At 39.6% G+C, this 27,921-nt stretch overlaps 1 protein-coding gene across 1 annotated transcript; it reads right to left on the bottom strand.

The window, feature by feature from the left end:
* Positions 1 to 4: 4 nt before the first annotated feature.
* On the bottom strand, positions 5 to 27,790 carry F5 (coagulation factor V). Its single transcript, XM_032193347.1, has 23 exons — positions 27,700 to 27,790; positions 25,612 to 25,755; positions 24,628 to 24,849; positions 23,722 to 23,887; positions 23,232 to 23,409; positions 22,065 to 22,167; positions 21,469 to 21,680; positions 20,550 to 20,700; positions 19,960 to 20,172; positions 16,161 to 18,066; positions 14,330 to 14,492; positions 13,229 to 13,465; positions 12,528 to 12,738; positions 11,402 to 11,581; positions 10,778 to 10,894; positions 10,334 to 10,405; positions 9,175 to 9,266; positions 7,706 to 7,861; positions 6,800 to 6,944; positions 6,496 to 6,644; positions 5,155 to 5,337; positions 4,350 to 4,359; positions 5 to 90 (listed from the first exon to the last, which is right to left on the bottom strand). The coding sequence occupies exons 1-23, from the start codon at positions 27,746 to 27,748 to the stop codon at positions 5 to 7; spliced, it is 5,145 nt and encodes a 1,714-aa protein (XP_032049238.1). The 5' UTR covers positions 27,749 to 27,790.
* Between the last annotated feature and the right edge of the window lie 131 nt (positions 27,791 to 27,921).

Here is a 27,921-nt window from a genome sequence, read left to right as displayed (position 1 = left end):
GTGGTTACACACACTTCCTCCTCACTTCCCACCGACATGCAGACATGACCAATTTCACAGCTTCTGCCTGTAGTCCAGCCACAACCACCTCTGGAAAGCAAAAGGAAACATAGTGGCACCTAGTGAGAAAAGCATGGGGATTCATGTGCACCCATCCCTTCCTATTGTCTGGGGATGCTCTGCTTTGGACACCCTGCAGCCTCCTGGAAGCTGGAACTACAGAGCAGCAACTCCATTACTACGCCATTTGAGGCTACAAACAGTTAACGCTGGGGTTTGGATCAAAAGGCCAGCATAAAGGCACCCACCCGGAGTCCTGTGTGACATATTGGCAAGATGTGAATACTCTGAACTCTGATACTACGTTTCTCCCTTGGTCCAAAAGTGTGTGTTTGTTAATGTTTCATGTAGTGATACGCATCTCTGTTTTTTTAGTTTTAGAGAACTGCAGGAGTTTTTGCTCTCCCTACGTATTTTACAATTAGTTTCAATGTACGCAGGATTTCATCCTGTGGTGTGTAAAAGGTGGTATAAACCTGATCATTTTTACTACATATTTCCAAAAGCCTTGGCAGATTCAACCTAAGCTGGCTGCTTCATAGACATGATAAAAGTTCTTTGTTTTCCAGTCACCTAAGGGCTCGTTGAACACAGCTTACCTTCAGTATGGCAGATCCAGTACAGATATGTTTTCACGTCTTGCTGTAAACCTAGACCAAGAACTTGACCCCTCCATTTGCATATGGAAATACTTTGTGTGCTTGGTCTTGCTGGGATGGAGTCAATTTTCTTCAGAGTAGCCCACGGGGTGCTGTGTTTTCAATTTGTGACTAGAGCAGTATTGACAAGGCACCAATGGTTTAGCTATTGCTGAACAATGTTTGCACAGTGTCAAGGCCTTTCCTTTTTTCTACTTTGCCCCCGAAGCAGGTAGGTTGTGGAGTGAGAGGTAGGAGGCTGGGAGAGGACACGGCCACGACAGCTGATGCACACTAAGCAAAGGGATATTCCGTGCTGTGCGACATCGTGCTCAGCAATAAAATCTGAGGGAAAGGAGGAGGAAGGGAGGCACATTTGCAGTCATGGCATTTGCCTTCCCAAGTAACCGCTGTGCATGCTGAGACCCCAACTTCCACAAAGTGGGTGGACATCTGCCTGCCAATGGGGAAATAGTCAATCAGTTCCTGACTTTGCTTTGCTTGCATGCACAGCTCTGCTTATTACACTGTCTTGGTCTCGACCCACAGCTTGTTCTTACTTTTGTCCTTTCAGTTCTCTCCCATCCTGCCAGGGGCAGTGTGTGAGTGGCTGGGTTGGAGCTCTGCTGCTGGCTAGGGTCAACCTGCCATGCTCCTTGCCCAATGTGTGGCAAAAGGGGTCCAAGACAATGACAGATCAGTGTGCCAGATGGAATTGATAGCTGTTGGAGCTGTTTAACTGCTAATTAGCAGGGTCCTGGGCCTCGCTGTTTATTAGAGTCTAGTGCTTGTTGTTAGTGACTAGTTTTGACTTCTGCTGTTTGAGCCCTTATCATCTCACTGCGCTGTTCCCAGGAATATTGTGATAACAGCAATGGCCACGTGCCCAGGCTGGCAGGTGGCCTGGGCAATGCTGCCACACTGGACATACAGGAACTCCAGCATGAACTGCAGTCAAAGGGACTGTGACCATTGAGGAAGTCCACACTGAAGCAGATACACGCTGCTGTAACCCATGCCTTGAGTTGCATGCTATAGGAAGTCCCACAATGTGAACCACCTGAACCAACAGAGAATGAGCATCACAAAAAGCCAGGCAAGCACAGCAGTGACCTGACCTGAGCTAGGTTTGGCGTGTAGTAACTCAACACAATGCACCACGTCTGAGCAGCTACTTTAGCAGATGGAACTTGCGTCATGGGCTATGACTGGACATTTAACTGGGACAGACCACAGGCTAAGGGAATAACATCTGTGTAGGTATCAACAGATGAGAAGGGAAGTGGTGGTTAATGAGGATCTTGATGTATTGTAGTATAGGAATTGAGCATGATCTAAATGTTACGGAGTAAGGAGTAGAGACTGTACTAGGCCCGACAGGGATGGAGTTAATTTTCTTCAGAGCAGCCCATATGGTACTGTGTTTTGGATATGTGACTAAAACAATGCTGACAACATGCCAGTAGTTTAGCTGCTGCTGAACAGTGTTTGCACAGTGCCAAGGTCTTGTCTTTTTCCCCAGTGTGATAGGCTGGGGGTGCACAAGAGGTGGAGAGGGGACACAACCAGGACAGCTGACCCCAAACTGACCACTGCCCCATCCATTAGCAAGCAGAAGCAGAGCCTCCAACTTGGAACACTGATGCAGATGTATTTAGTCCTGCTCTGCACTTGTCTAACTTTACATACATGTATATAATAAAGGTTATAAATAAGTAATTAGTTTAAGAACGTGGCCTTCTTAAACATAGATTTGTTTAGCACTCATCACACAAAATTCTAATTCGACCAAAGTTAGCTAGCATTCGTTGTTTGTATTCTCAGGTGAAACTTTTCTCTACAGTTTAAATTACTTAAAAAAAAAAAAAAAGTGAAGGGGGCTTTTATTGCAGTTTCATCATTGCATCAAACAAAAATAAATTAAGCACCATTAAAAGATCAGTTTCTTAATATTTTCTAAGATGAGACAATTTTCCATACAGTTTCACAATTTGAAGTTAGTTCTAATTAGCACTGAAATTTCCCACTGAGCAGGAAATTTTACTTTTGTGATGCAAATTTCCACTAATTATTGCCAAAGAGGTATGACTGTCAAAGCAAATATACAAATTAAAATATTGAAATATTGATGGTTTTCATGCTGCAGTATTATCTTTATTTTCCAGTGAAAAATGACAAGTTTGTGACATAGTAAAAAAAAAAAAAAAAAAAAAGGAAAAAATATTTTAGTTGTATACTTCTTGACACTCCTTTTCTATATCTTTATTTTGAATGGTCTGTAAGATGCAAGATTTGAAAAACTACTGAAATAACTTGGATAATACTATATGAGGATCAAAGACAAACTACTTCAAAAATTCCACCCTTCCCAAGGAAACCATGTGATAAATCAGTTTTGCAATTAATTTACAGGATAGAATCCAATGACACTAGTGAAAGCCTAGCTAAAACTGCTGGAATGAATTCATGGACTGCTTTTGTATTTTTACTAAATGTAGTCATCCTGGGAAAAATATGTGTACACTCTACACACAAGAGTAGCTCCTCTAGTGAAAGCACTGTCAGTGCTAAATAGGATGCAGGTGTTTATTATCCAGTTTGATCTGCTGCTCCGCTACCACCAGGTTGTATTCTCAACAGCTGAAGTTCTCAATGCTACCTATTCAGGGAGCTCCTCATAGTCTAAAAGTTTGTATGAGACTGAAAGTAAGGAGTTCTGGATTTTCCCTCTGGTTCTGCCACTGCCATTCCATGACCTGGGGTAAATCAATTCCCTTCTCGCTTCTGGGAAAGAAAGATATGGCTGACTCTTCCTCCCCTTGCCAGGACACTGAAGATAAACGATGTGTAACCAATAGTTTTTCCAGTGTGCTTGGTATGTAAGAACCAAATGGATAATGTGAAGCCACGTTCTCAGAGAAGGGATACTGCATATGCCTCAGTACTGGGATGCATTCTACCTTTGTCATACTGTACATAAAAGACACGTGGAGGTGAGACTACCCCTACTATCTCTTCTTACCTAGGCATTGCAGGAATGCAGCACGACAGCTCCGTATCTGCATTTGTTTTCCATCTCAAGCACTATGTACAGAGAACATCTGCCTGTAGCTGTCTATTCTTCCTCTATGCTGCAGAAGCATTACAAAATGGAGGCAATCAGGGCTCAGGACTAAGGCTAGTCTCTGTTCCCAGGGATTTAGAACTTAAAATTAAGTAAAAAGCAAGATTATACTGCTTAGGATGAAGAAGTGATATATAAAACAGAAGAGACTGCTATTTCTTTAGAGAAAAGAATCTGTTTTTTGAAGTGTATATTTATAGGAATGAACTATCTGCAAAAGAACCCTCTCAATTCTTGTTGGCAAAACATTAGGTCCTTTGATGAAGCACACATCCAAACTACTAAGTATGATTGCTTTAAGGATTTTTTTTTTTTTTAAAGTTGCCCTGCTTGATGATTGCAGAAGGGTTAAGAGCTCCCAGATTTTTCAGTCCTTTTTGCAGCCAGACCCCCATCAAAATCACACCCAAAGAGTTCTACCCGAAGAGCAATTCCATGATACCATGTCTTTGGAACAATGCGGATAAACCTGGAGAGGATGGGTGGGTTAAAGAAATGCTTGACATGTCCATCGCTGTTTTCATTACCTGAGAAAACCTGCAAATACAAAACACACAATTAGTAAAAAGGCAGCACATTAAAAATAAGCTGATTTTTCTTTTTAAATAGTTCCTAGCTGTTGCGTTAGCCAACCAGGACAGGATGGACTGGTTAACTCTTATTTAAGAGTTATTATATTATATTATCTGCTCTTATTTAAGATCCAGTCTCTTCCTAAAATGCTGGGTCGAAGTTATTTAGGTCAGCAATATCAATATCTGAGCAAATAAACAGCCTCTGTTTCCATCCATATCACAAAAGCTACCACTCTAATTGGGATGGACAACAAAACCAAACTTGGGTTATTTTACCTCCACTAACAGCCCTTGTGGGTCAGGTTGGTGTAAAGTGATACAGGTAACAATATAAAGTACCCTGTCAGCTGTGTGTACCTAGAGCCTTCCAGATCTGTTACAACATAACTGCTCACTAATTTCAATTACAAAATAAAGGCAAAAATAAGAAAGCTGGAAAGAGGCCTTGGAAAATCCCTTGTTCATTCAAATTAAAAGCCCTTGTGCATTCAAATTGAATGCCCTCCTTTACTCATTACATCAGTTCCTTTTATCACACTGTTGACTCTATGGATTTGGTGTTCTTTCCTTTTATTACTGTAAATTACTGTGAAAAATCAGATGGCTATTATGAAGTTATCTGTAGTAACCCCAGCTCCCAAACAATTTAGTGTCCTGTGAGAATATCTTTTTGGCTGGCTATTCTGCTTTTGGGCCCTGACAGTGCTCAGAATCTAAAACCAAGCAATGACAGAATTGTCTGAGCAGAGCATGATACCTTTGCCACTGAGCTTGAACCATCCGTATAGGATTTCCACTCTGAGCCTTCGTTGCTGTAGAGAATAACATAGGTTTTCACAAAGTTTTCAGATGACATGGACTTGACCCCCTGGGTAGCAACAGCAGTTATCTTCTTAATTGAGAGTAGATCGATTTGCAGCCACTGTTGGTTGTTGTTCGACTACAATTGATAAAAAGGGTTATCTATTAGCAAACATGTCTATGCCTTTATTTGCTTAATTGAAAGCAAATAATGCTTTATTTGCTTAATTGAAAATTCTTGTTTAAAGATAGTTAAGACTATCTTATGCTAAAGTCAGAAACATTCTTGGTGACCCATACAACTAACTTATTCACTGCAGATAGTGTATTTGGAGTCTTTTCACATTATTTTCAATGGTTTATGTAGCAAGGTTTTGGTAGGGGGGAGCTGCAGGGGTGGCTTTTGTGAGAAAAGACCAGGAGCCCCAAACCAGATAGAGCCAGTTCCAGCTGGACCCAAAGCTGAGCCAATGACCAATGCTAGTTATGCCTCTGTGATAACCAAAGGATAAAAACATACAGGAGCTGTCAGAGAGGAGTACAAAAATGTGAGAGAAAAAACCCTGCAGACACAAGGGAAGGAGGTGCTCTAGGCACCAGAACTGATTCCCCTGCAGCCAACGGAGAAGACCATGGTGCAGCAGACTCTCTCTCTCCAGCATTAAAATGCAATATATCACAAAAATACCAAATGCTTATACAAAAACAGTAGCTTCCAGCAAAATTCAAAGTGCCTTGTACATAATACTAATACCAAACACTTTAGAAAACAGTTGCTTCGAGCAAGTCTCCAGGTGCTTTGTAAATAAATGCAGCTCCATTTTGCAGACATAGAAGCTCACACACCTTGCTGAAAGTCATTCAGCAGAACAGTGGCAGAATGAACCACAGAATCTGCAGCCCCACATCCATTACGCTGCTCTGCCTATCGACCAATCCAGCAAGGGTTTCTTTAACCCCCTGGAGCCAAATATTCAATTTGTATTCAACTCCTGAAATTAAAAGGGCTATTTCTCTGCGGGGAAGTGCTGCAGGCTCTGGCCCAAAGGACACCATCAATCTCTCCAAAATATGATTTCAGTGCTGTTGCCAAAAGCTTAACAAGATTTCTAGTGAAAGAGAGTTAAATGGGCTTCTTCTCAAAGGATGACAAAAGAGCTGTGAAGTAAGCTGTAAGTAATAGCTGTGAAGTCCACTTGGCACTGGACATGGTGTGCAGGAATCCCACAAGTACACAGGCAGCACAAATTTATTAACAGTAGCTGCCTTGCCCTTGTCCCTCTTTTTCACTTGTTACCTTAGCTCGCCAGGCATTTATCTTTCCTTTCTGATTGAGACGAGCAAGGAAAGGATCCCATGTGTTAAACCAGGATGTCTTAACAGATGAGGCCGTTATCTGGCTGTTCTTGATCGCTCCATTTTCCATTCCAAGTGGCAAAGAGCAACCTGTTAAGAGAAGTGCCTTGTAGTTCTGTTCATCCAAGTAGACATAGCTTCAGCAACAATGTTGGAACTGAGAACACCTGCAATTTCAGTTTAATTTAACCTATTAGCACAAAAATTATCCAGAAAGGAAGCACCAACACATGATCTGTTCTTACCATCTACTTCACAGCCAAGGAGCTCCATGCGAAGAGTAGGCCTGTTATAGGCCTGCGTTGGGTAGACTCTGATATACTTAGCAATAATAGGGGGATCGATGATGTTCTCTTTTATACTATTGGCGTCAGAATTACCTTCAAAAATCTATTAAAAAAAAATCACATGTAGTTAATATAATGCAAACACAAACTGAAAGCCCCCGCTGTTATGAAAGTAGTCTTTTATGCCACTAGCATCTTCCCCTGTGACATCCTATGCCGCTTGAAATATTTCACACTTCCACCTTAGCACATTTGGAAGCACCTGTAGGCCTCAGTTCACATAAACAACCCATTGCTATGCGCTATATAGAACTGTAGGAACATATTAGTAGAGGCAAAAGGAGAGGTAAGATAATAGATTATTGATTCAGGAGTTCCACCACAGACACCTCAGAGTAAATGGAATGGAGCTGTATTTGGTAGGGTTAGGCATAAAACGAGCCTCTTGCAGGGTATGACCATTCTTATTACACGGGCCTCCTGCAAGTGTTTCAGACAGTTTAAAATTCAACCATTGTGACAGCTGGAAGGAAGAGAAAGGAAACAGGATCTGGTAGGCCTAATTTTTAGTTCATCTTCCTGCTTGCTTCAAAAAGCCAATGTGGGCTTCAGAAATAAAAATAGGGAGAGATGTTTGTAAGAAAGCCAGAATCTACAGTCAAGGTTAGAGAGCTGATCTAAACTCCAGCCTCATAGGTTCCTCAATTTGTAATTTGTCCTCTGGTCTGAATGTGATTATTCGATAATTTGATTCAAGCACTATATTATTAAAGTCTCTGAAGACCACCAAAATAAAGTTATCACCTCGCTGCATCATCCAGTAAGGTTACCAAGGTTGTGGCAACCCCCATAGCATGTACAGACCTTTTGTGCTTGAAAGCTGTCTCCTTTGAAGGTCTTCCACTTCCGTTTGTCTTTGCTGTATGCAATAAAGAACTTCTGGATGTACAAGGACTTTAAAAATTGCTTGGCACCCTGCATCTGTATCCCCGTTAACAGAACTTGTCTCTGAAAATCCACCTAGGAAAAAAGAGTGTTTATAAAGTGAATACTGAATAGTGAAGTAAGCGTCATTCTTTGGCATCTACACAATTGCTTTGAGCCCTGCATTTTTGTACCCACAACACTAATACTCTCAGGAGGAATACAAACAGATGGCAGAGTCCAAACAAATGCTTTCACTAATATTTGTGAATTTCTGTGTGTATTTAGTTTCAGAGTCTATTTCACAGTGTTCACCACAGCACTACAAAGACACCTCAGAATATCTTCACCTGTGCTAGGCAGAATTGCTATCTTCATTTTACAGATAGGCGAAAATAGTATAGAGAAAGTCAAGGTTCATATTTTCATAAGCCAACTCTAGTTTTGGATATTCAGGCTGAGAAATGAAATATGACGTTCTGAAGTGCTAGAAAGCCACCATCCATTCTGACAACAGATCCAAGCACTCGGCACCCAAGAAAAAATTAGCAAGACGTTCCTGTCACCAGTGGAACTCATTCTCTGTCATATGCCCTCCACCCCACATCTCTGCATGCTTTCCTGCAATAACCTCAGCTTCTCACTACCACGTCCCTTATTAAATTATTTCTTCTCTCAACATTTTTTTACAGTTCCCCTACTTCACCTCCACTAACTTGATAGCATGTCAAACATTAGCAAGCCAAATGTAACAGCAACCTGTTGAACTTATGCTGCAACACTAGTTTGAGTCTCTCTTCTCCCAACTGCACATTTTCGTTTGATTTTTAAGACATTAGCTACATTCTGTAGATACGGGTTTCAATTGGCTATCTGTTGCAAAAGTGTTTGGAATAGAAGATGGAAGTGATGCAACTGATTAATGTAGTACTTGAAGCCATAATCACATAAGCTTCATTTCCCCGTAATGCGTCAAACTGCACATAGGAACATCCAGTAAAAACAAAAAACCTCCAAAACTATCTGAAGTAATACTAGAGAGTATTACACTTTAAATGATCCCCCAACAAACCTACATAAAAATAAATATGTAACTGTTAGGTAGACAGTAGAAAAAAACGGTAGTGGAAATAATGACTTAATTTGCCCACAAAATGGCTACAGCCTAAATTGTAAGGGTAACTGTCCAGGAACTGAGCCTCAATAACACTACAGATGAGGTTACTCAGAGGAGATGGGCAATTTATGGTATCACCAAACTTGTTGCATCTTCTCAGTTTTCCCCAGCAGTCTTCTCTGCAAGAACAAGAGCAGCTTGACCTTCTAACAAAAGTTACAACAAAATCACAACACAGGACTGTATGTCCATGCCCAGACTCAGTGATGGCCAAGCACGTGTTGTTTTATACCTGGATCCAAGGGAGATCATCTTTCATTGTTGTGCTCCAAGCATTGTATGTTCCAGAATTGTTTAATCGGGCTAGCTTAGGTTCCCAATAGTCTACAGAGAAAATATGAATAAAGCAAGAATTTAAGGAGATGCTAATTTAAGTGCTTCAGTTCTTTTCAGATCTGTTGGGGGGGGGGGGGGGGGGGAAGGGGGGAGAATTTGGACATAGCCAGCATTTGCAAGTCAACTATTACTCTACAAAGCTTTATAGTTAGAAGAATAACTTCAAAAAAATAACAGCATTTTATGTAATATACTCTACTCATTTGGGATCAGGGTCTAGAGTTGGCTAAACAAGTTTTGGCTGCAAGCAGAATCAGACAAAACATGCTCTATATTGCCATATTCATGGCAGAGTTCCCCTATACATAAGGAAGTTTCCACGTTAAGAACTGATGTTGAATATATATGAATCAGCTTTCAAGCCTTCATAACACTGGGAATGGATGGGACAAGAAGGGGGGAAGAATATGAAAAAATGCAGTTACATCCACAGCAAATTCTTCAAAATATGTAATTTATTTGTTATTTCAAGGGAAATGGTGTGTTTCTGCTTGTGTGAATAACCTGTGTATCTTCTTTTGCCACTGTCTATGTAGAATCCAATCAATATTTCTTATCAAATGATACCAATTTTATACCAGGAATAAAATTGGTAAATCAAAGACTGTGATTGCTCTAGATGATACTTTCCCAAATCTTTCATAACAGATACACTTTGCACTTTCACAGCTCATACGACATGCAAATCTCAGTGTTTGTTTTTTTTTTTTGAACATTTGGTGTTGATTCTCAAGCAGGGAACCCAGAAGACAAAAATTTGAAGCTAGATTTGTTCCATGTCATCCAGCAGACCCATGACAGAGGACTTCCTGACTCTCAGGCTTATAATGCTGACAGAAGACCCAGAACAGTGTTGGAATACAATGATGAGGCCTACCTAGTACAGGTCACAATCTCTGCCTACAGAATTGAAGAGCTTTTTAACCTGAAAGTTGATTCATTAATGAACTGATCTTTTACAAAGTATCATGAGATGCAAAAAAAAAATATGGAACTGCAGTACTTTGCTGGGGATGTTCAGTAGCATGCCCAGACTTTTTTAACTATTAACTCACCTATATGATCCGAAGCGTTGATTTGTGAATCAAGTATAAGTCCACTTGCCAGACCCATCGGAATCCTGCACTCTAGAGAGAGTACAAGAAGTTTGTTTTAAAAAAGTTGTCTATTCCAATGTACATCTTGGTGGAATGTTCTAAAACAGCACTCAGAACAATTCTTAATAATACTGTAACATCACCACTCTTTTCCCAGAGAAGACCAAAATAAATCTCTGAAATTTCTTTCAATAGATTAATCTACTGGTCACTGTGAGAAAAAAATAAATAAATAAATAAAAATAACAAAACACCACAACAAATTCAAAGCTATTATGCTAAAGGCTGAATATTTTTCTTCCTCATTGAAAACATCTCCCAGATTTGTTTCAGCAATCCTGAGAGGGAAGACATCACTTTACAACCTGGCTCCTCCAGACAAAAAATACCTTAGTTCAGTACCTTTCTCTAAAACCAAATAGGATGCCTGCATTCCCGCTTGCTGATATTCCCCCACTTCAGTGTCTAGAAGCCACCAGCCAGGTCTCTGTGGTTTCATTTCAATTGTTTGAAATGAGCCTTGAAAAAAATGGAAGAAAGAAACATATCAGAAGTGTTAGCGTTATTGTAAGGTTGATGTTAGTGAGGTTGGGTGTTAAACTAAAGATCATACTGTGGCCTGATCCAGAAAAATTAAATAACCCACTAAACATAGCAGAGAAAGCAGTAACTATCACCACTGTGTCAATTGTGCTATAGCTCATTCTACTACTCATCTTCCATATACCTCCCTGGCCATCTGACAGGAAGATATTTGCCCATACTGTCTGTTTTGTCTGTAAGTTTACTCATATCTCCAGTTTCAGAAGACAATGTTACCTTTGCTTTCCCCCTCTTAAAATAAGTGCACCTTTGCACCTTAAGGGAGATGCAAAATGATGAGTTTTTACCATCACTGACAACTGAACTGTTAGTGCCCTCAGACTCTTTCTCCCTGTGCCCAAAGCGAACTTCTGTTCTCCCTTACATTGGTATAATTATGACAGACTTCAATCATCACCCCTTAGAATTTATTCTGATACTTACCTGGAAGGAGTGTGTATGTCCCAAGCTGATACTTTGGCTCTCCTTGTTCAACGAAGGTCTGTCCATGGAAATGAACAACATGAATGTCTTTTGGCCCTCCCATATTCAGCAAATGCCATCGGACCAGTTCACCTTCATACATCTTTAAGCCTTGCAAATTGTAGGTAATTCCATTAATGGCTAAAAAAGAACGTACCGTTGGTAAGGATACACTCCACAAAATACGTCTTATAAAGTGATAGAATGCAGTTATTAAAATGAGTCAAATATTTAACGAAGTAATGTATTTGGGGAAAAAATATAACTTTTTCCTATCTAAAGTGCTACACAATATAGTCTATGTACCATCAATTCAGAAAATCCCTAGACCTCATCACAGAATTTGAGCTCAGTTTGCTTGCAACATGTGGCAGGTAGGAGAATAATGATGTGTTCTGTCACAACTGACACCCTTGATTAATAACTGATTTTAGAGACCACATTTTCAATGGCAGATTCTACTTTTCAACATGCCTTTTTCAAACATGATCACTTAAGATTTATGGCACAAAAACATCAGATTTTTTAAAGACAGCTCACATAATGGGCAGATTTTCATAGGCTTTCATTAATGACCATTATTTCAAACAGAACAACAGATCACCTTTCAACACATAGCTACTTAACTCTACATAACTAAAATCTCTGTATCCACAGAAAGGTAATATGCAAGGCTGTCCTAGGACTGCTTAAAATTCTTTCAGTAGAACTAGTTGATTTGCCAAATTATTATTGTACTTCTACAATTCAGGCAGGTTTCACTTTTCCAGAGTATTAGCTTCTTTCTGAAAACAGTTTTGTTTGTTTTAAATGCAGGGGGTAAATGCATGTGAAAGAATCTTGCTGTAGAAACTTTGTCTAACATGTCCTTTCTAGATTTTAGTATCAATTTTCCAGCCAATGATAATCTTTGCATATAAAACTATGACTATTACAGGTAAAATGGAGGACAACAACAACAAAAACATTCACATAATTAATGTGCAGGATTTATGCATGTCCAAAGGTAGGGTAAGCTGAGAAAACTTCCCTAACACCTTTCCTTCTACCCCAATAAACTGCATACTTGACAAAAGGAAATAAGTACCATAGAATTTGTGGCATTGTTGATTTCCTTGGGTCTTCTCAGTACAAGATCTTCTAGAACGTCTGTCAAAGTACCAACTTTTCTCTTCATCAAAGACCATAAAAAGTAAGAAAAAGTCTCGGGTGGATGTTCTTTTATTGTCTGACGTATTCAAGGTTCCTTTTTGACAGATCAGTATTGGTCCAATCAAACCTGAGTGAGTATCTTTCTCCTAGAAGGTAGTAAACCCACATTAAATATAAGAGTGGACTTCCCAAAAGATGTCAAAAAGCATAACATTCTATGGAAATGCATTGGGTCCTAAAACTTTGAGGGAAGGGGCCTGCATTTCCACTGCTTTGTATCTTTACTCTCCTCTGCTCAATCTCAACTAGAGTTTCCTAATTTGAATCTATCAATAGCATATATCCTCTTTTAGCTGAATGTAAGAGATTAAATGTCAGATGGGAACATTAGGCCAGATAAAAAGGACAGATATCTAAAAAGTGTTCTGCATCTTATGAAATTTCCACAGCTGTATAGTAACATCATTTGGAGATGTTCAAAACTTGACTGCACATGGTCCTGGACAACCCACTGTACCTGATTCTGCCAGAGTCAGTGAGGGGGTATCAGACTGGATGATATCAGGAGGTCCCTTACAACCTAAATGATTTTGTGATCGATTGCAATGCTATCAATGGCTATTTCAATTTCCTTACCAGATTTACATCAGAGTAGTAGACCCAGGACCGACAAGCTGCTCCTGACTGCAGAGGTCCTGATCGCCTGTTTGCATACCATACATATATATAGCTGCTATTTGGCTGAACTTTGTCGTCTTCCTTAAACCAAGTAGTAGACTCATCATCGTAAGTGCTTCCCTCAGAGGACTTTTCATAGAAGAGTCCATGGGCATGGAGAGAATATGGTCTGGATGCCAGATTCTTAAAATGAACCTAGAGAAAAGGAAAAAAAAAATCCGTTGAGCAAATTCAGGCCTAAACCACAGCACCTACACAATACATTTCAATAGCCTCAAACCAGGGTCAGGATTTGTATGACTACAGGCCACACTGTTCATGTCAAAGTTGGCAGGGATTTCTTTTGAGATCTCCATGCAAAGTCACATACTTCAATGCAGGTAGTTAATTACAAAGTAGGAAACATGAGCCAACTCCCTGTCTTCTACTGAGCCCAGTTTCCTAGGTCTCTTGCTGTTGCCCTTCACTTCTGGGTATGCTTGTTTACAGCAAGCAGGGAGTTTCTACTTACGTTTTGCTGCGTGGTTGCAGTAAAGAAGGGCGCAAGATAAGCAAATAGTAACATTAGACCTCTGTATGTGTCACTCGCACTGAAATCAGTGCTTCTCTCTTGTCCCAGAGAAGAGACATGAGGATAGGGAGATTCCATATTTACCTCCCCAAGCTAAAGTAGACTTTCTTCATACTCATGTTTTTAATGTAGCTCCATGTGTTCCTATTGTATACGACTCATGGAAATAAGCAGAAATGTATGAGATCTACTGTATGTACTCCATCCTTGTGTGTTGGAAGACTGAATGGAGAAAGGTGAGGAGTATTTAATGGTTGGAAACTAGAAAAACAGAAGTGAATTTACTGTGGATAGTGGAGAAAAGGGGGATCCTACCCCTTCAATGAAACAACAAATTGTGCTCACTGTGCTCTTCTGTCCACAATGCAATTTCTAGCTCTGAAAAATACTTCCCTATCATCTTGTAAAATGTGGTATTTTCAGACCCATTTATATCACACTAAGATCACCATGAAACTCCTGTCTTGTACACATACTCAGTGACTTACTAGGATTACATCATCCACTTCAGCCCGGATAACTGGTCCCAGGATGCCAAGGTGTTCTTCATATTCGCCTTCATCCTGGAGAGTTGTAAAGGTACTATCTGTATACCTTTGAAAAATCACCTTATATGTGGTACCATCTTTACAGGCTTTGTCGTTCATTGTACTGAAAGGAAATTCCCACCAGAAAAAAAATAATAAGTCATACAAGTGAATTGGAAATTGCTCTGATGAAATCTGAGTACTCATACAACAGAAACATTTCAGAATGTAAATAAGTACACAAATATCAGAGGATTCTGAAAACCGTAACTTACAATACTTAAGCAATTCTTCTTCTTGAGTTCATGAGATCCTTCAAAGATTTGGTCATTTGTCAGTGGCAAAAACTCCAGATAGCCTCTGGAAACCCATCTAAGCTCTGTTTCCCTTTTTTACCATTAGCCTCGATAAGCTAAATCAGAGCTTAGCTCAGATTTACTGTGCTACCTACACCTTACTTTCTCATAGATGTACCATCTCCAGAAAATTAACAAACACATTTTACATCTAATTATATCTGTATTTTGCAAAAGCAGAGATGGCAAGAACCAGTAAGCTTTTAATCACTCAGACCACTCGTTAGGTCTTAAATAGAAGCATCAGGAGGTTATTATTCTGATAAAATATAAACATTGCCTTATTACTAGTACTGCAAAAATAGAAACTTAACCTATGTCACCTAATATGACAGTTTTCAGCTCTCCAGCACACTGACACTGCATATGCCATGGGCTCTGTTAACTTCACTGAAACTATGTACATCATAGCAGCTGAGAATGAATCGCACTGGGGAGGTCTGTATAGTGCTCCGAGCATAAGGATTTCTTTATTTTTCCAAGCGCACTGAGAAACTGTCTGTGGTTTCTGCTATTTTTACAAATGCCATTTACACAGACTGAGGTGAGGCAGGAATAAACCCGGAGGATACAGAAAGAGTGAGGAAAATATCATTCAAATAAATTAGAAATTCAATCTGAAAAATAATATATTTCAGAGCTGATTTTTCTGTACTGACAGTTTCCTTGCTCCTGCTTTTTCTGCTCATGATAAAAACTGAAGTTGTGGCAAAACAGGCCATTTTGGTCTTGTTCATTTCAAGAACCACAAAGTTCAGCTTTTTGATGAAAAAATTACTAGGAATTCTACACATTGTAGGATAAACAGTGACCCTAATTTGGATGAACTAAGTTAAATTTTTAGTATGAGCCTCTCTCAAGTCACATACTTTTTGTTGTGGCATGGGGGCACTGTCAAAAAAAAAAAAATAAAAAAAAAGAAAAATCCTCAATGTTAGGGTCTGCGTCACCTTCTGATTTCTCTAAACAGTAAGAACAACACTGCTATAATTCATGCAGCTTTGCTTTCACTTTTAAATATAAGGCATCCTCCATCACTAGCATGGTTAATCATTTTGCATGTATTTTTCAGTGCCATGACCTTGTAAGGTTGGAAAGTATTATCTAATTTTACAAGAGATAACTGAGACACCAGAATCACTTCTTGCTAGTGCTAGAAACTGTGTGATTTCATGCTGCCTCTAAGCACGTCCTTCATGTATTAAATCAGTTAGCCCAATTAACACTGGAAAGGCTTTGTGCAAGGAAGTCTTTATGCTGTCTCTACTACAGAATCCAAAAATTAAAGGACATAAAACATGTTGTCCAAGTATAACAAAACTAACTGGAAGTTTCCCTCCTGACGTACTACAGAGGATTTTTCAATTTTACAGAGGAATTTTCAATTTTACATATGAGGATGGTATGCAAAAAGAATGTAAAGGATTTAGCCAAACCTTTTTTTAAATCCTGCATAGTTCCAGCAGACTTCCTTGGCTGCAATGTAGTATCTCCTCTCATTCCCTCTGCTACGCAGGTAATGTTCAGCAATGCTCTCTGGGTTACGTTGCTCTTTGATATTAAGTTTTGGGTCTGTCATGTACGGGTCATCAAAGCTCACATAATGGTATTCATATTCACCACCTGACGTATCCTCAGCGTAATATTCTCCTGAAAAATATTCATAGTCTCCATTGCCATGGGGAAGACCAATCACAATGGATGGCTTAAACTGCCGTGGCGAGAGTGTGTGATTTGGCAGCCCCCCGTGGCTGGCCTCACTGAGCGCCTCTGTGGTGTTGGTGCAGCACGGTGGCGCTGTGTGGTTGGCCTCAATCGGAAACAGTGCGCGGCCAAACTCTGCTGCAGGTTTGGGGAATTTCTGGGATTTTTTACTCCTTGGGCTCAACAAGTGAGCAGTTTTGGGGTATTCCTGTTTTTTCCTTCGGATCCTGATGAGGGCTCCAGATGAACTCAAAGTATCATTCCTGTTTCCCCGCTTTCCTTTCAGAGTTGGGTGCCGGTGGCTGCCTTTGCGCTTTCCTCCCATTAGACCTGAGAACCTGTCATCCTTCTTCATATGCTTATTTATGAATAATGTACCATTTCTGCCACCACGATGGAATTTACCACTAACAGACTTATCTAAGTTTGCCTCTAATCTCAGACTCTCCTTTGCGGACACCAAATTCCATTCCTCATTTGTCATTTTGGATGAATACTTCACAGTCCTGGGCAATGATGCTTCCAGTAAGTTCTTCACTAGTGCAGGGCTGGAATTAGGTCTTACATTGCCCAAAGTATGATCTAAAGAGAAAGTATCTGTTTGTTTGTCTTTGGATAATTCGAGTTCAGAGAGGCTGGATGCATTAGACTCGTCTCCTTCTACAAAGACATCCAATTCAAGTGTCAAATTAACTGCTTGCATAGCATTTCCCTCCTTCATTTCCTCCTCTTCCAGTTCATCATCGTAATCACTTGGAAGCTGTCCATCTCCCACAGAAGTTATATTGGTGGTGTTCTCCGTGTGATGCATGGAATGAGGTGCACTTGTCTCGTCAGAAAATGAAGCATTTTTATTTCTTACATGATTTAGAAGGGCATTCATCTTTTGGATGGAGTAAAACTTAATAGCCAGTGAGCTTCGCTTTTTCCTTTTACTATTAATGCTGTCATTTCCTTTCCCTGTGCTTTCTGTTTGATGTTCTTCTGAAGAAAATTTACTGTCCTTTCCATTAGTCAAAGGCTCTTCTGCAACTTCCATTTGGGCTTCCCCATTGCTCAGCAAGTGTTCAGCTGCAGACATGTTACTGTGATCTATTGCATAACTGCTTTGGCTTCTGTTCTCAAATACTAAGTCAGGCTTTCCATCACTGGTGCTAGCTAAAAATAAATCCTTTTCTGCTGTCACTGATGTGTAATTTGACTGGAATGTTTCAGCCTCAACTTGGGGAAGAGGAGTGGTATGAATTTCTAAGAGCTGTGTGGATTCATTGGTGTTTATAACTTTCAGACCTGAGTCACCAGCCACCGTAGAACTTGCAGCAGCGTCTTCATAGTGTTCCCAGGCCAGTGCTGTGAGGTTTTGCATTTCTTCATTTCCTTTTGACTTCCTTGAGCTTCGGATGGAGTACAGAGCAGCCAGCTCTTCCTGGTAATCATCTTCAAAATTATCTGTCTCTGCTTCTTCTCCCACATTTTCTTCAGCTGAGGTGGAAGCAGCCTTTTTATCAGTCTTCGTGTATGTGACATCTACAACTTCAAACGAAGAATAATCCTCGTATTCACATCTGGCATCTCTGAATCTCAGCCTCATGCCGTTACTCTTTTCTGGGGCACCCCAGGATGCTAAAAGCCAAGTGCCTGCAAACAAAATAAAAAAAATGTTTTTCTAATATGCAGTATTTATTGGAGCGGATATTGCCTATTGTGTAAACGGTCAGGGCAAGTTGCTGGGTTTGTTTCTACAGCAACTGTTATAGCAGACTGCTAATCCTCAGCTGGGATTCCTATGAGCTCCACTGCAGTGAAAAATAATCAATACATGTAAATAAACAACAGCAAATAAATAACAGATGGAGATCTCCAGTGATTAAGGTGCACCAAGGATCTGAGTCCAAACATATCTCATGAAAAAGAAATAAATTATATAAAGAATCCTATGTTTACAGCAGGATCCAAGATTTTGGTCTTCTGAGATAAAATTTTAATTTTAAGCTGTCTTTCATGTTACGTATATTGCCGCACACAAAGAACTCAAACAAAACAAACACTTTGAGAAAACATAGACAAACCTTTGACAAACACAGCATTTTAAAAGCTTATGAATGCATAAAGGATAGATGATCTTCAAAAAATGAAGTAACTTGAATTTCTAATATGGACATAAAATATTAAGCTGCCAATCTGAGCGTCTAAATGACTAGGTTTTGGAGGAATTATTAAACCAAGGAGGAATTATTAAATCAAGTTAGAAGATAAACTCCTCCATTTGAAACTAGGATATGCAGAGAACAAAATACAAATCCGATTCCTTAAACAGCATTAGATCAAGTTCTTTGCTTGTTGCAGCTTGCTTTTGGAACTAGCAGAAGTGATGGAAGATAGAAGGATGTCGTGTATTGGGTTTACGTGCCAAGGGTTTGGTAGCAGGGGGCTTCAGGGGTGGCCTCTGTTAGAAGAATCCAGAAGGTGTCCCATGTTAGACCCGAACCAGCTCCAGACAGTTCCAAAGGGACCTGCTGCTGGCCAGAGCTGAGCCAATAACCACTGTTGGTTTGTGCCTCTGTGAGAGCAGATTAAAGATGGATAAAACCTGCTGCACAACAGCAGCTGGGAGTGAGGAATGAGAACCAGCCCTGCAGCCCCTGCTACCAGTTGCAGCCCTGCAACTGGTGAAGTTGCAGCAAGTCTGCTGGAGTTACTATAATCCCCCAGACTTGAACAATAATTAAAAAAAAAAACAACTCTTAACATACAATGCATTTTTAACTGATAAGGTCTTGAGATTGTAAGATCACTGAAAATAAACCTAGAGGACAAAAATAATCAGTTATTCAAACACACAAAAGAGAGGAAAAAAAGCACACTGATATTTTAAATAAAGATACCTAGACCCTGTGAGATTTTAAGGTGATCATTGGACAGAGTCTTCAATGAGAAACATATTTCTATCCTTTCATAGCTAATTCCTTATGTGTGGACTACATGGGTTGTAATACCACTTTTTTCAAGATCTGGTATTAATCCTAGTTAGATATTGACATAGATACTGATGAACTAATGATCTGATTCAGGCTGCCAGACTTCACTGCTGCTAAATGACCACAAGCCTAGAGGTAATACGTAGCCACTTTGTTCAATAATGACCAGTGTAATTTGACAATCTTGGCTCATTTTAGGTTACTTTGGATGGACAAGCTGGGAATCAAAGTTGGGAATTATGCAGTGGACTTCATATTGGGTTGTTTGCATGGACAGTCTTAAAATGCCTTAAAGCAATCGTTGCTAACCCTAATTCTAACTGTGAAGTGAAAAAAAAACAAAAACAAAACAAGAAAAACACAAACAACCACTATGCTATGTGCTTAGCCAACAAAACTGTATACATATCAGTAGCATTGGGGAATGAATCATGATTTTATGCCACTATGTTTATCTGAAAACCTTTTCAATCTGGATACATCTTTACAGACTAGAGAATAAAATAGTATCTTAGAGGAGCTGTCAAATAAACACTGCAGTCTTGCCACTTACCAACATTGTCCATTTCTACTGTGACTGATTCTCCACTCATTGGGAAAATGTTCAACACATCTTCGTATTTTCCTTTATACAGGAAAGCATGCCCAGAAAGACGAACAGAGACAATGTCATCATGAGTGCCAACACTGGAGAAATGCCACTGAACCACGTTATCTTGGCAAAATCCAAGGATTTCACTGCTGTCAGACACATAGCCATTTATTGCTAAAACGAAAGCAAAATAAAAGGTGGCTCAATATTTTCATGCCTCACCAATATTAAAACTAAAGAGCAAGACTTTGAAAGTCTCTCGTTCTTCAATGTCAGTCCACTGAATGGGACTCATATTTACACTCAAAGAGAGACTGGCACAGGGCTGAAACCCCAATAGCCTTGATGGGGATTCCAACTCTGGAAACAGCATCTCCAAATTAGCAGAGAACTGCATCAAAATTGAATAACTTTTGCCTTTGCCTTGGGTTGAAAGCCAGCCCAGTGTTGGCAACAGAATTCCCTGATTGCACTACATCTGTGATCAATCAATCACTGAATGCTCAGGCTCACATGAGCTTTCATAATCTTCAGTTTGATATCCCACTCACTGTGCATTATGTTCGAGTTATAGAACTTGGGGTCATCCCTTTTAACAGTGGCAGGGCTGCTGCAATATTCCTTGATGTTATCTTCTATGTACCAGCTCTTATTTTCATCAAACACAGCAAACATTGCATGCTGCTCCCCATCTGCCTTTTTCTGGAAGACAACCAACAGAGCACAATTGCATTTTATGAGCAGAGGCACTTATTCAAGTACTCAATTCTACTATCTTATTTACTATGTAAACAACGTCAGCTTCAACAGAGTTGTGGTAAGTGTGATTCAAGGGGTCAATGAAAGGGAGTAGAGGGTCAGGACTTCAGGATGACAGTGCAGCAGCCAGCCTGAGGTGGAGCACTGAGCGAGCCACTAGCACTACTTACATGCAGATGGTATGCAACAGGGCAGTTTGTAAAAGGACCAGCCTTCTGGTTTGACCTGAGCACAAGTTTTTGACATTTTTTTTCTCCAAAGCAATGCTCCAGTCTTTGCCAGCAAGATTTCAATGAATGGCAAATAGAGAATCAGTCTCCCAGAACTCTCCCATCCTGTCGCATTGCTTTAGATTTAGTGATGCCTGAGACTGTCATGGATGTAACTCAATAGGGTCTGACAGACAAGAACCAGCTCAGGTCTGAATGTCTTTAGAGTATGAAGGCATAATAGCAGCAGGAAAAATTAGCATCAAGTCTAGGAACAGACTTGTAAATCAGGCTGACTTCTTGTTGAAATGCTGCTTTAAGAAAATCAGAATATAATTCGTCCACAACTGTGGATGATTACTACATCTTCAAGTGATTTCTTCAGAAAAATATTAGTTTGATTGCTCTTCACGAGACACTTCTCTAAATCAAAGCAAAACCAAATTTCACTGTAGATAAATTAATAAGCAAAATCTCTCCAAAAGGTTGCCAGACACGTTACCTGCACACCCTTCTGCGTCAGTGCTTCACTTTTGCAGATCAGAAGTGGGCCAATCAGTCCAGATGCTATATCTCTCTCAATATCTACAGCACTATGATATAGCCTAGTAATACACTGTGCATCCCGTGCAGTGGGTTGATCTGTTTTAGCAATTTGCCATTCATAAGTGTAGGTATTCCCTGGTTGAATTCCTTTACTCTGGGTGTCATTGCCTAAGGAAAAAATATAGAGGGAAAACAATAATGATACAAACTTACAGACAGACCTTTATACAGCGTCAGGTTGCACCCTTTAATGAAATTGGTGTAGTTATACCATTTCAAGCTACCTCTGAGGTAAATTCAGCAGGAACATTTGGGTCTTTCTAAAATCACAAGCAAGAACAGAAAATCAAGACACCAAAAAAAGAACAGTTGTTTATGCTTTGCACATACTACCCTGGTTTCTCTATAAAGCAACATTAACAGGTCAGCAGAGGCAGAGCATAGAATTCAGGTCTCCTAGACATGCATTCCTATCTACAGCATCTCTTTCAAAGCAATGAGACCCTCTGCAACAGTTAGTGGTATGTAAAACATGACCCACAGATTTCTTACTTGTGGGATCCAGAGGATAATTAGCTCCTTCTGCGTTCTTTGAAAGTGTCACTCCGTGGAAGTAAATACTGTAGGGTCGACTGGCTTTGTTTTTGAACACAATCTGTATTGATAGACAAAACAAGACAAAAATAATTCAGTACCCCACAAATCTGTGTCCAAACATATAACCAAAAGATTCAACTACAGTAGAATTTGCCTGGTTTCAGCTCTGGAAGAGCTCGAAAGGCACAGGGATACCTTAAATATTGTCTGACATTATAAATCCAATGTCTAAAGGCTGCTGGTACTTGTCAGGATCTCGCAAATTCTACACTTTGTAGAGTCCATTAAGTGAAATTCAGCTTCTTACACAAACTTTCTGGAAAACTTAAAAAGAACACTTGTTCTTCCAGATTCTAGGCACATACTGCTTCAGGAAATACTTGGAATTATTGACTTAAATTCTTAATTACCTACAGTATGAGAGAAGTCTGACTTAAAAGTCTGTCTTTTCCCGGACTCCAGGAATCAAAGGGGAGGTGAGCAAAAAGGTAAGATGTCCTATCTACTCATGATAAAATCAGGGAAAAAAAAGGAAGGAACACCGTGCTAAATTCAGATTCAGAATCATGGTAGCAACGAAAGGCCAGGAAACCTTGTGATGTATCCCTAAGTGACAACCAAAAGGCAGGTGGATGTGATACTGCAAAACAGCAGCACAAGCCTATGATGCTTTGTAGTTTCATTTGATAACTCAGTAAAAGAACATTTAACTATTAAAAGTTCGTAACATTGTCTAAAACAGCCAGAAAAAAAAAAAAAAAAGAAAGAAGAAAAAAAAAAGAGTGAGCATATCATTAATTTCAGCCTCAGATCTACATTTCCCCAGAAGTCCAACAGGGTCTGACTTTTTAAATTTTGGACCACTGTCAACATAAAAATATACTTCACAAAAAGTGTAAATGAATAGTGTTTGTAAAATAAAGCACAATCATGGAAATTATGGACAGAATGTTGAAAAAATTAACCTAAACACTATCACGCATCATTATACCTTTTAATAAGGCCAATATTTATAACACTAGCTATATGATTTGTCAAAAAATAATCAAACTAGTTCTCATGTAACTGTGCCCAACAGAAAAATTATGCTATAGTATATATCTCTGAATTTATGTTACTTACTTTAACTTTGTCATTAAGTTGAGCTCTTATAGTTGGGCCCAAGATCCCAGTTTCCTTGGGACGAGGGTTTTCCAGACGTTTGGTGAAGGTGCCATCAGTATATTGCCTAAAAATAGCCTTTTTATACTTTTTACCAATGAGATTCGAGAAGTTGTCCAAGTGCTGTGCTTTATAGTGTCTTAAAAATAAAGGAAAAGACAAACTGATCAATAAAATTTGAATAGTGGATGCAAGCTGCTACATAACAATAGATTATGTTGGAAAATCTTTTTCACTGTGAGGTTAAAAAGGTGCCCAGGCTGAGGAGTCCCCAGCCTTGAAAATTCAATGATATGCAACCTGGTCTAATTTTGCAGTTGGAAATAACTGATGTTGGCATGGCTTTGAGTACAATTTCAGGTGAGACAACCCCCAGAGGTCCTCTCCAACCTGAATTATTCTGTGATTTTGTACTAACATTCTCTATTATGTTGACAAAATATTATTTTACCTGTCAAGGCTGTCTGGAATATTTGGGGCATAATCCCAAATGATTTCTTCTGCAGCAATGAAATATTCCCAGTTCTTGACCATACGGCGCTCTTTATAGGAGAGACGACTCTTCTTCGCCTCTTTGTCCCCACAGTCTCTTATGGTGAGGTAGCCATGCATTCCAGCTAGTTGAAAAAAAAGAGTACCACAGTGATTTTTCCATTTTATGAAATCTTACCATTTCAATTGCATTTCTCATCTCTTCAGCTAAGGTGGCCTGCAAGCATTGGTCCACAACTGTTATCTTCTCAGGCTTAAAAAAGCTGCATCCATATAGGTTATATGGATGGGGAGGCCTCTAAGGAAACCACATTAATCAAACTGAATACAGCAGCTCTCTCAACTAATCCTTTTTGAAAAAGGCTGAACTGATAGAAAGTTACTTTTCCTCCTTCCTGCCCCCCTTCAAAATATATGTCTTCCAGCTCTCATAAGACAGATTTCTCTCATTCTTTAAAACAGAGTTTTGATCACTAATTATACCCACTTTCAAATGACAAGGAGCAAGTATTTTCTTTACATTGAGTGGTCCATAGCTAAAAGTGTTCAGTTTCTCAGGAAACAGGCAGTTCCTCACTTATTTTATAATGTTGCTCATCTGAGCAGCTCACAAACTTAGAAGCTCAAGTTCAGATTCACTGCTGCTCTGTGATCTGCACACAGCAGTAAAGCTGCAGGTAAGAACACCTTTTAGTTCATCTTACAGTTCCAGCTCCAACAAAATGCCCTGTTCTCTGCTGGTTTCTTAGTGAAATGACAACCATCTGAAACACGGTTACTGTACCACTGCAGAACAGAAGCTCTTTGGGACATAAAGAAGAAGAGGACAACTCTACAGTTGCCTAATAAATAGATGTTTCCTTGCCTTGCAGGTGCTTTTGGACGAGAGAAGAAATCAGCCACCTTCCTTCTTCGCTCACTGTCATGTTTACTGTGGTTGATGCTCCTCCCACTAGGTTAACAGTAGAAATTCGGTGATGTCTTTGTTCCATGGCCTGGCCATTGATGTGAATAGAGAAAATTTCTGGCTTGGAACTCATTCCTATCAAATGCCAGCTAATGTTGTCATATGCACAAGCCTCTAAATCTGAAAGAAAAGTGAGAGTAGTGTTCAGAATATAGGCAAATCATACAAATTACCCATGCCACACTAGGTGTGAAATGAGTCTTTGCTCAAAACATTAAATAAATCTCTGATACCTGTGGTTAGCAATTGCAACAAGAGGAAGATTCAGAAGCTTGCAGTGGAAGATACATGTAGATATTTAAATCTTACGTGCAAGTGACAACCTGACTTACAGTGAGATGAAGGAGGAAGAAAGCCAGTAGCTCTCTTTCAGAGCACCAAACTGTCCTTGTTTGAAAAAATGATCCAAGCTAAAGAATGATGCTGTGTGTAGTGGACATAATGTAGTGAAAGTAACCATCCTATCCAGTATTTGTTTAAAACAAAACAAAACACTCTAAACAGTCATTTATTTGCTTGATGGACTGGATGGAGGTATGAAAGTAGTTCCTTAGGATAAGGGGAAACAGTAGCAACAAAATCATCCTATTACTACCCTCAAGGTCTTCCCACTTAATTATCTGATTTAACAGCAACCGATTTTTCACTTACAGGAAGTTTTCCATTTACTATGTTCCACATGCTTTAAAATCAGCAGTTTGCCTAGCCACATCACTATTTCCCCATTAGCTGAGTAAAAAATATTTTATTTTTTATTTAAGTTAGTAATCCTGTTCTTCTTATCAGCAATATAGCATAACTTCCTTCTAGCCGCATTCATTTCATATTCACATTCAGTCTTCATTAATGTTCATTTCACATCACACAAGCTTTGAGTAGTACCTGGTAATGTTCCATTAGCATACCCATTAATTGTGTATTTGAGCGATGCTGATCTTTGCCAACTCTTGTTTTCATCAAAAACACCAAACATGAGTACATACTCCTTGTCAAAAAGTTTCTGGGACCCATCCTCATTGAGGCTTCCTATGAAGAAGAAAGAAACAACAGATCTCAATTTGAAGCAGAAGTAGAGTAGTTTCCACATCAATGTAACGGCATTTCTGTGTATTTAATGAGCTTGCTTCATTTGTTACCATGTGCTGGCTGAGCTTGCCCAAGAACCAAAGATCTTAATAATGATCATAAACTAATTTGACTTCTCCACTGCTTTTGGGTTTGGGTAACCATGGAACCAAAGTCTCTAATATCCAAGGGAAGATTAAAAACATGCAATGAATTGACTCTGACAACTCTGGCAATGCACTGCAGATAGCACCTTAATGAATGGGAGAATCAAACAGCCTTCTGTCCACAGTCGGACTCTGGCTTCTCTTCTGAGATACACGGCAAAGAGAAGAATGATGTCTGAGCCATCTGCAGTGTGAACACTGCCTTCTCAAGCACCACAATGAGATCATCAGTTCCTTTAAAAAGCAAAAAAACTTCTGCGTATAAAAGAATCACAAATACCGCAGAATTGGATCAGTTATAGGAAGCTATTAAGTTGAGTTTGTGATGCAGGTGAGATTTCTATCCATAAGCAGAATTAATTTTAGGCATAATTAACTGCCACACAGAACTGGTGTGATTTCACCAATTCTTTCTATAGATTGCTCAGATCAAAAACTTCAATTTGCTACTTTCAGTAAATGTACATAATTAAAGACTAAAATGTATGTTATTTGGACTGCCGGAACTGAAAATTTGTGAGGTTACAGATTATTCTACTTAGGAGGAAGCACCTGCAGTGGAAACAGCTATCTTTATATAATTCTTTCACTTTTATCAGGCTACAAACTCCTGTATTCTTGCAAAGAAGGACTCTCAGATCAACAGAGGAATTTATCTGCTTGTCATACAAAGAATATTCATTCAGTCAATGCATTAACTCAAAAGTCCCCTTTTCTAACCTTCCCACATTACACAATCTATGATGCTCATAATGTGTCAGACTGTGGTGGGTTAACCCCAACCAGTAGGCAAGCCCCCACACAGCTGCTGGCTCACTTCCTGCCCATCCCCTGCAGCAGGATGGAAGAGAGAACAGAAAGAAGAATAAAAAAAAAAACACTTGTAGGTTAAGATAGCGGTAAATTAAGGAAAAAGGAAAAAATGATCAAACAAAAAAATGAATGCAAAAATGAACAAAATCACTCATCATCTCCCGCAGGCAGACCAATGCCAGCCAGTCTAAGCAAAATTCACCTTGGAAGCCATTGCCACCTCCACCCACCGCTTCTTTGTCCTCTACCTCCATTTTTTATTGTAGAGCATGATGTTACATGGTAGGGAATATCTTTTACTAATTTGGTTCAGCTTGTCAGCTGTGTCCCCTCCCAAACACTTGCTCACCCCAAGTCAGTTTGCTGGACAGGGTAGAGCTGGAAAAAGAGGAAGTCTTGATGCCATGCAGACATGCAGGACCAGCAAAGCTGCACCAGGTCAGACTGGACATTATGAAAAATTTATTCACTGTGAGGGTGGTCAAACACAGAAGCTTCCCAGGAAGGTGGCAGATGCCCATGTCTGCCAGCATTCAAGAGGCATTTGGATAATGCTCTTGATAACGTAACGTTTAGTTAGCAGTCAGTCAGTTGGACTAAGTGATCCCTTCCAACTAATTACTGTGTTCTGTTCTAATACTAAAAGCACCAATTCTCAATAAATAAATAAATAAATAAAACTTCAGGAGGATCATGGTTAGTACTAATGACACTCCTGTTCAGTAATAATGAGTAGGCAAGTTCTGCAATTGAACAGATGTCTGTCAGTGAGAAGAGTGCCCTTGTATAATCCTTTCCTTGTACAGGAAAGGGTCAAGATCCAAGTCCATGCCATCTGCTGTCTATAAAACACGTTTGACTTGAACATTAATATTATTAAAAAATAAGCCTACATTACCTTACAGTAGTCAAAGTGTTTCATTACCTTTCCTGCAGATAAGCAGTGCTCCAATCAGACCAGAGTTAAAATCCATTGCCACATTCTCATGAGAATAATAAGCATAAGTAAGACAAGGAAGGTCAGCTTCTCTTGGACCAACTTCTTCTGTTATCTCCCACACATATGTGTAGACCTGGCCTGGAAGCACAGCATCATCTTGTTTTTCTACAGATGACGTTCTGTCATCGTACAGGGAGCCTGCCAAGA

This window comes from Aythya fuligula, chromosome 1 (assembly GCF_009819795.1).
Source record: "Aythya fuligula isolate bAytFul2 chromosome 1, bAytFul2.pri, whole genome shotgun sequence".
NCBI lineage: Eukaryota > Metazoa > Chordata > Aves > Anseriformes > Anatidae > Aythya > Aythya fuligula.
The sequence above is the reverse complement of the archived record's forward strand: the minus strand, read 5'-3'. Positions and strand labels throughout refer to the sequence as shown.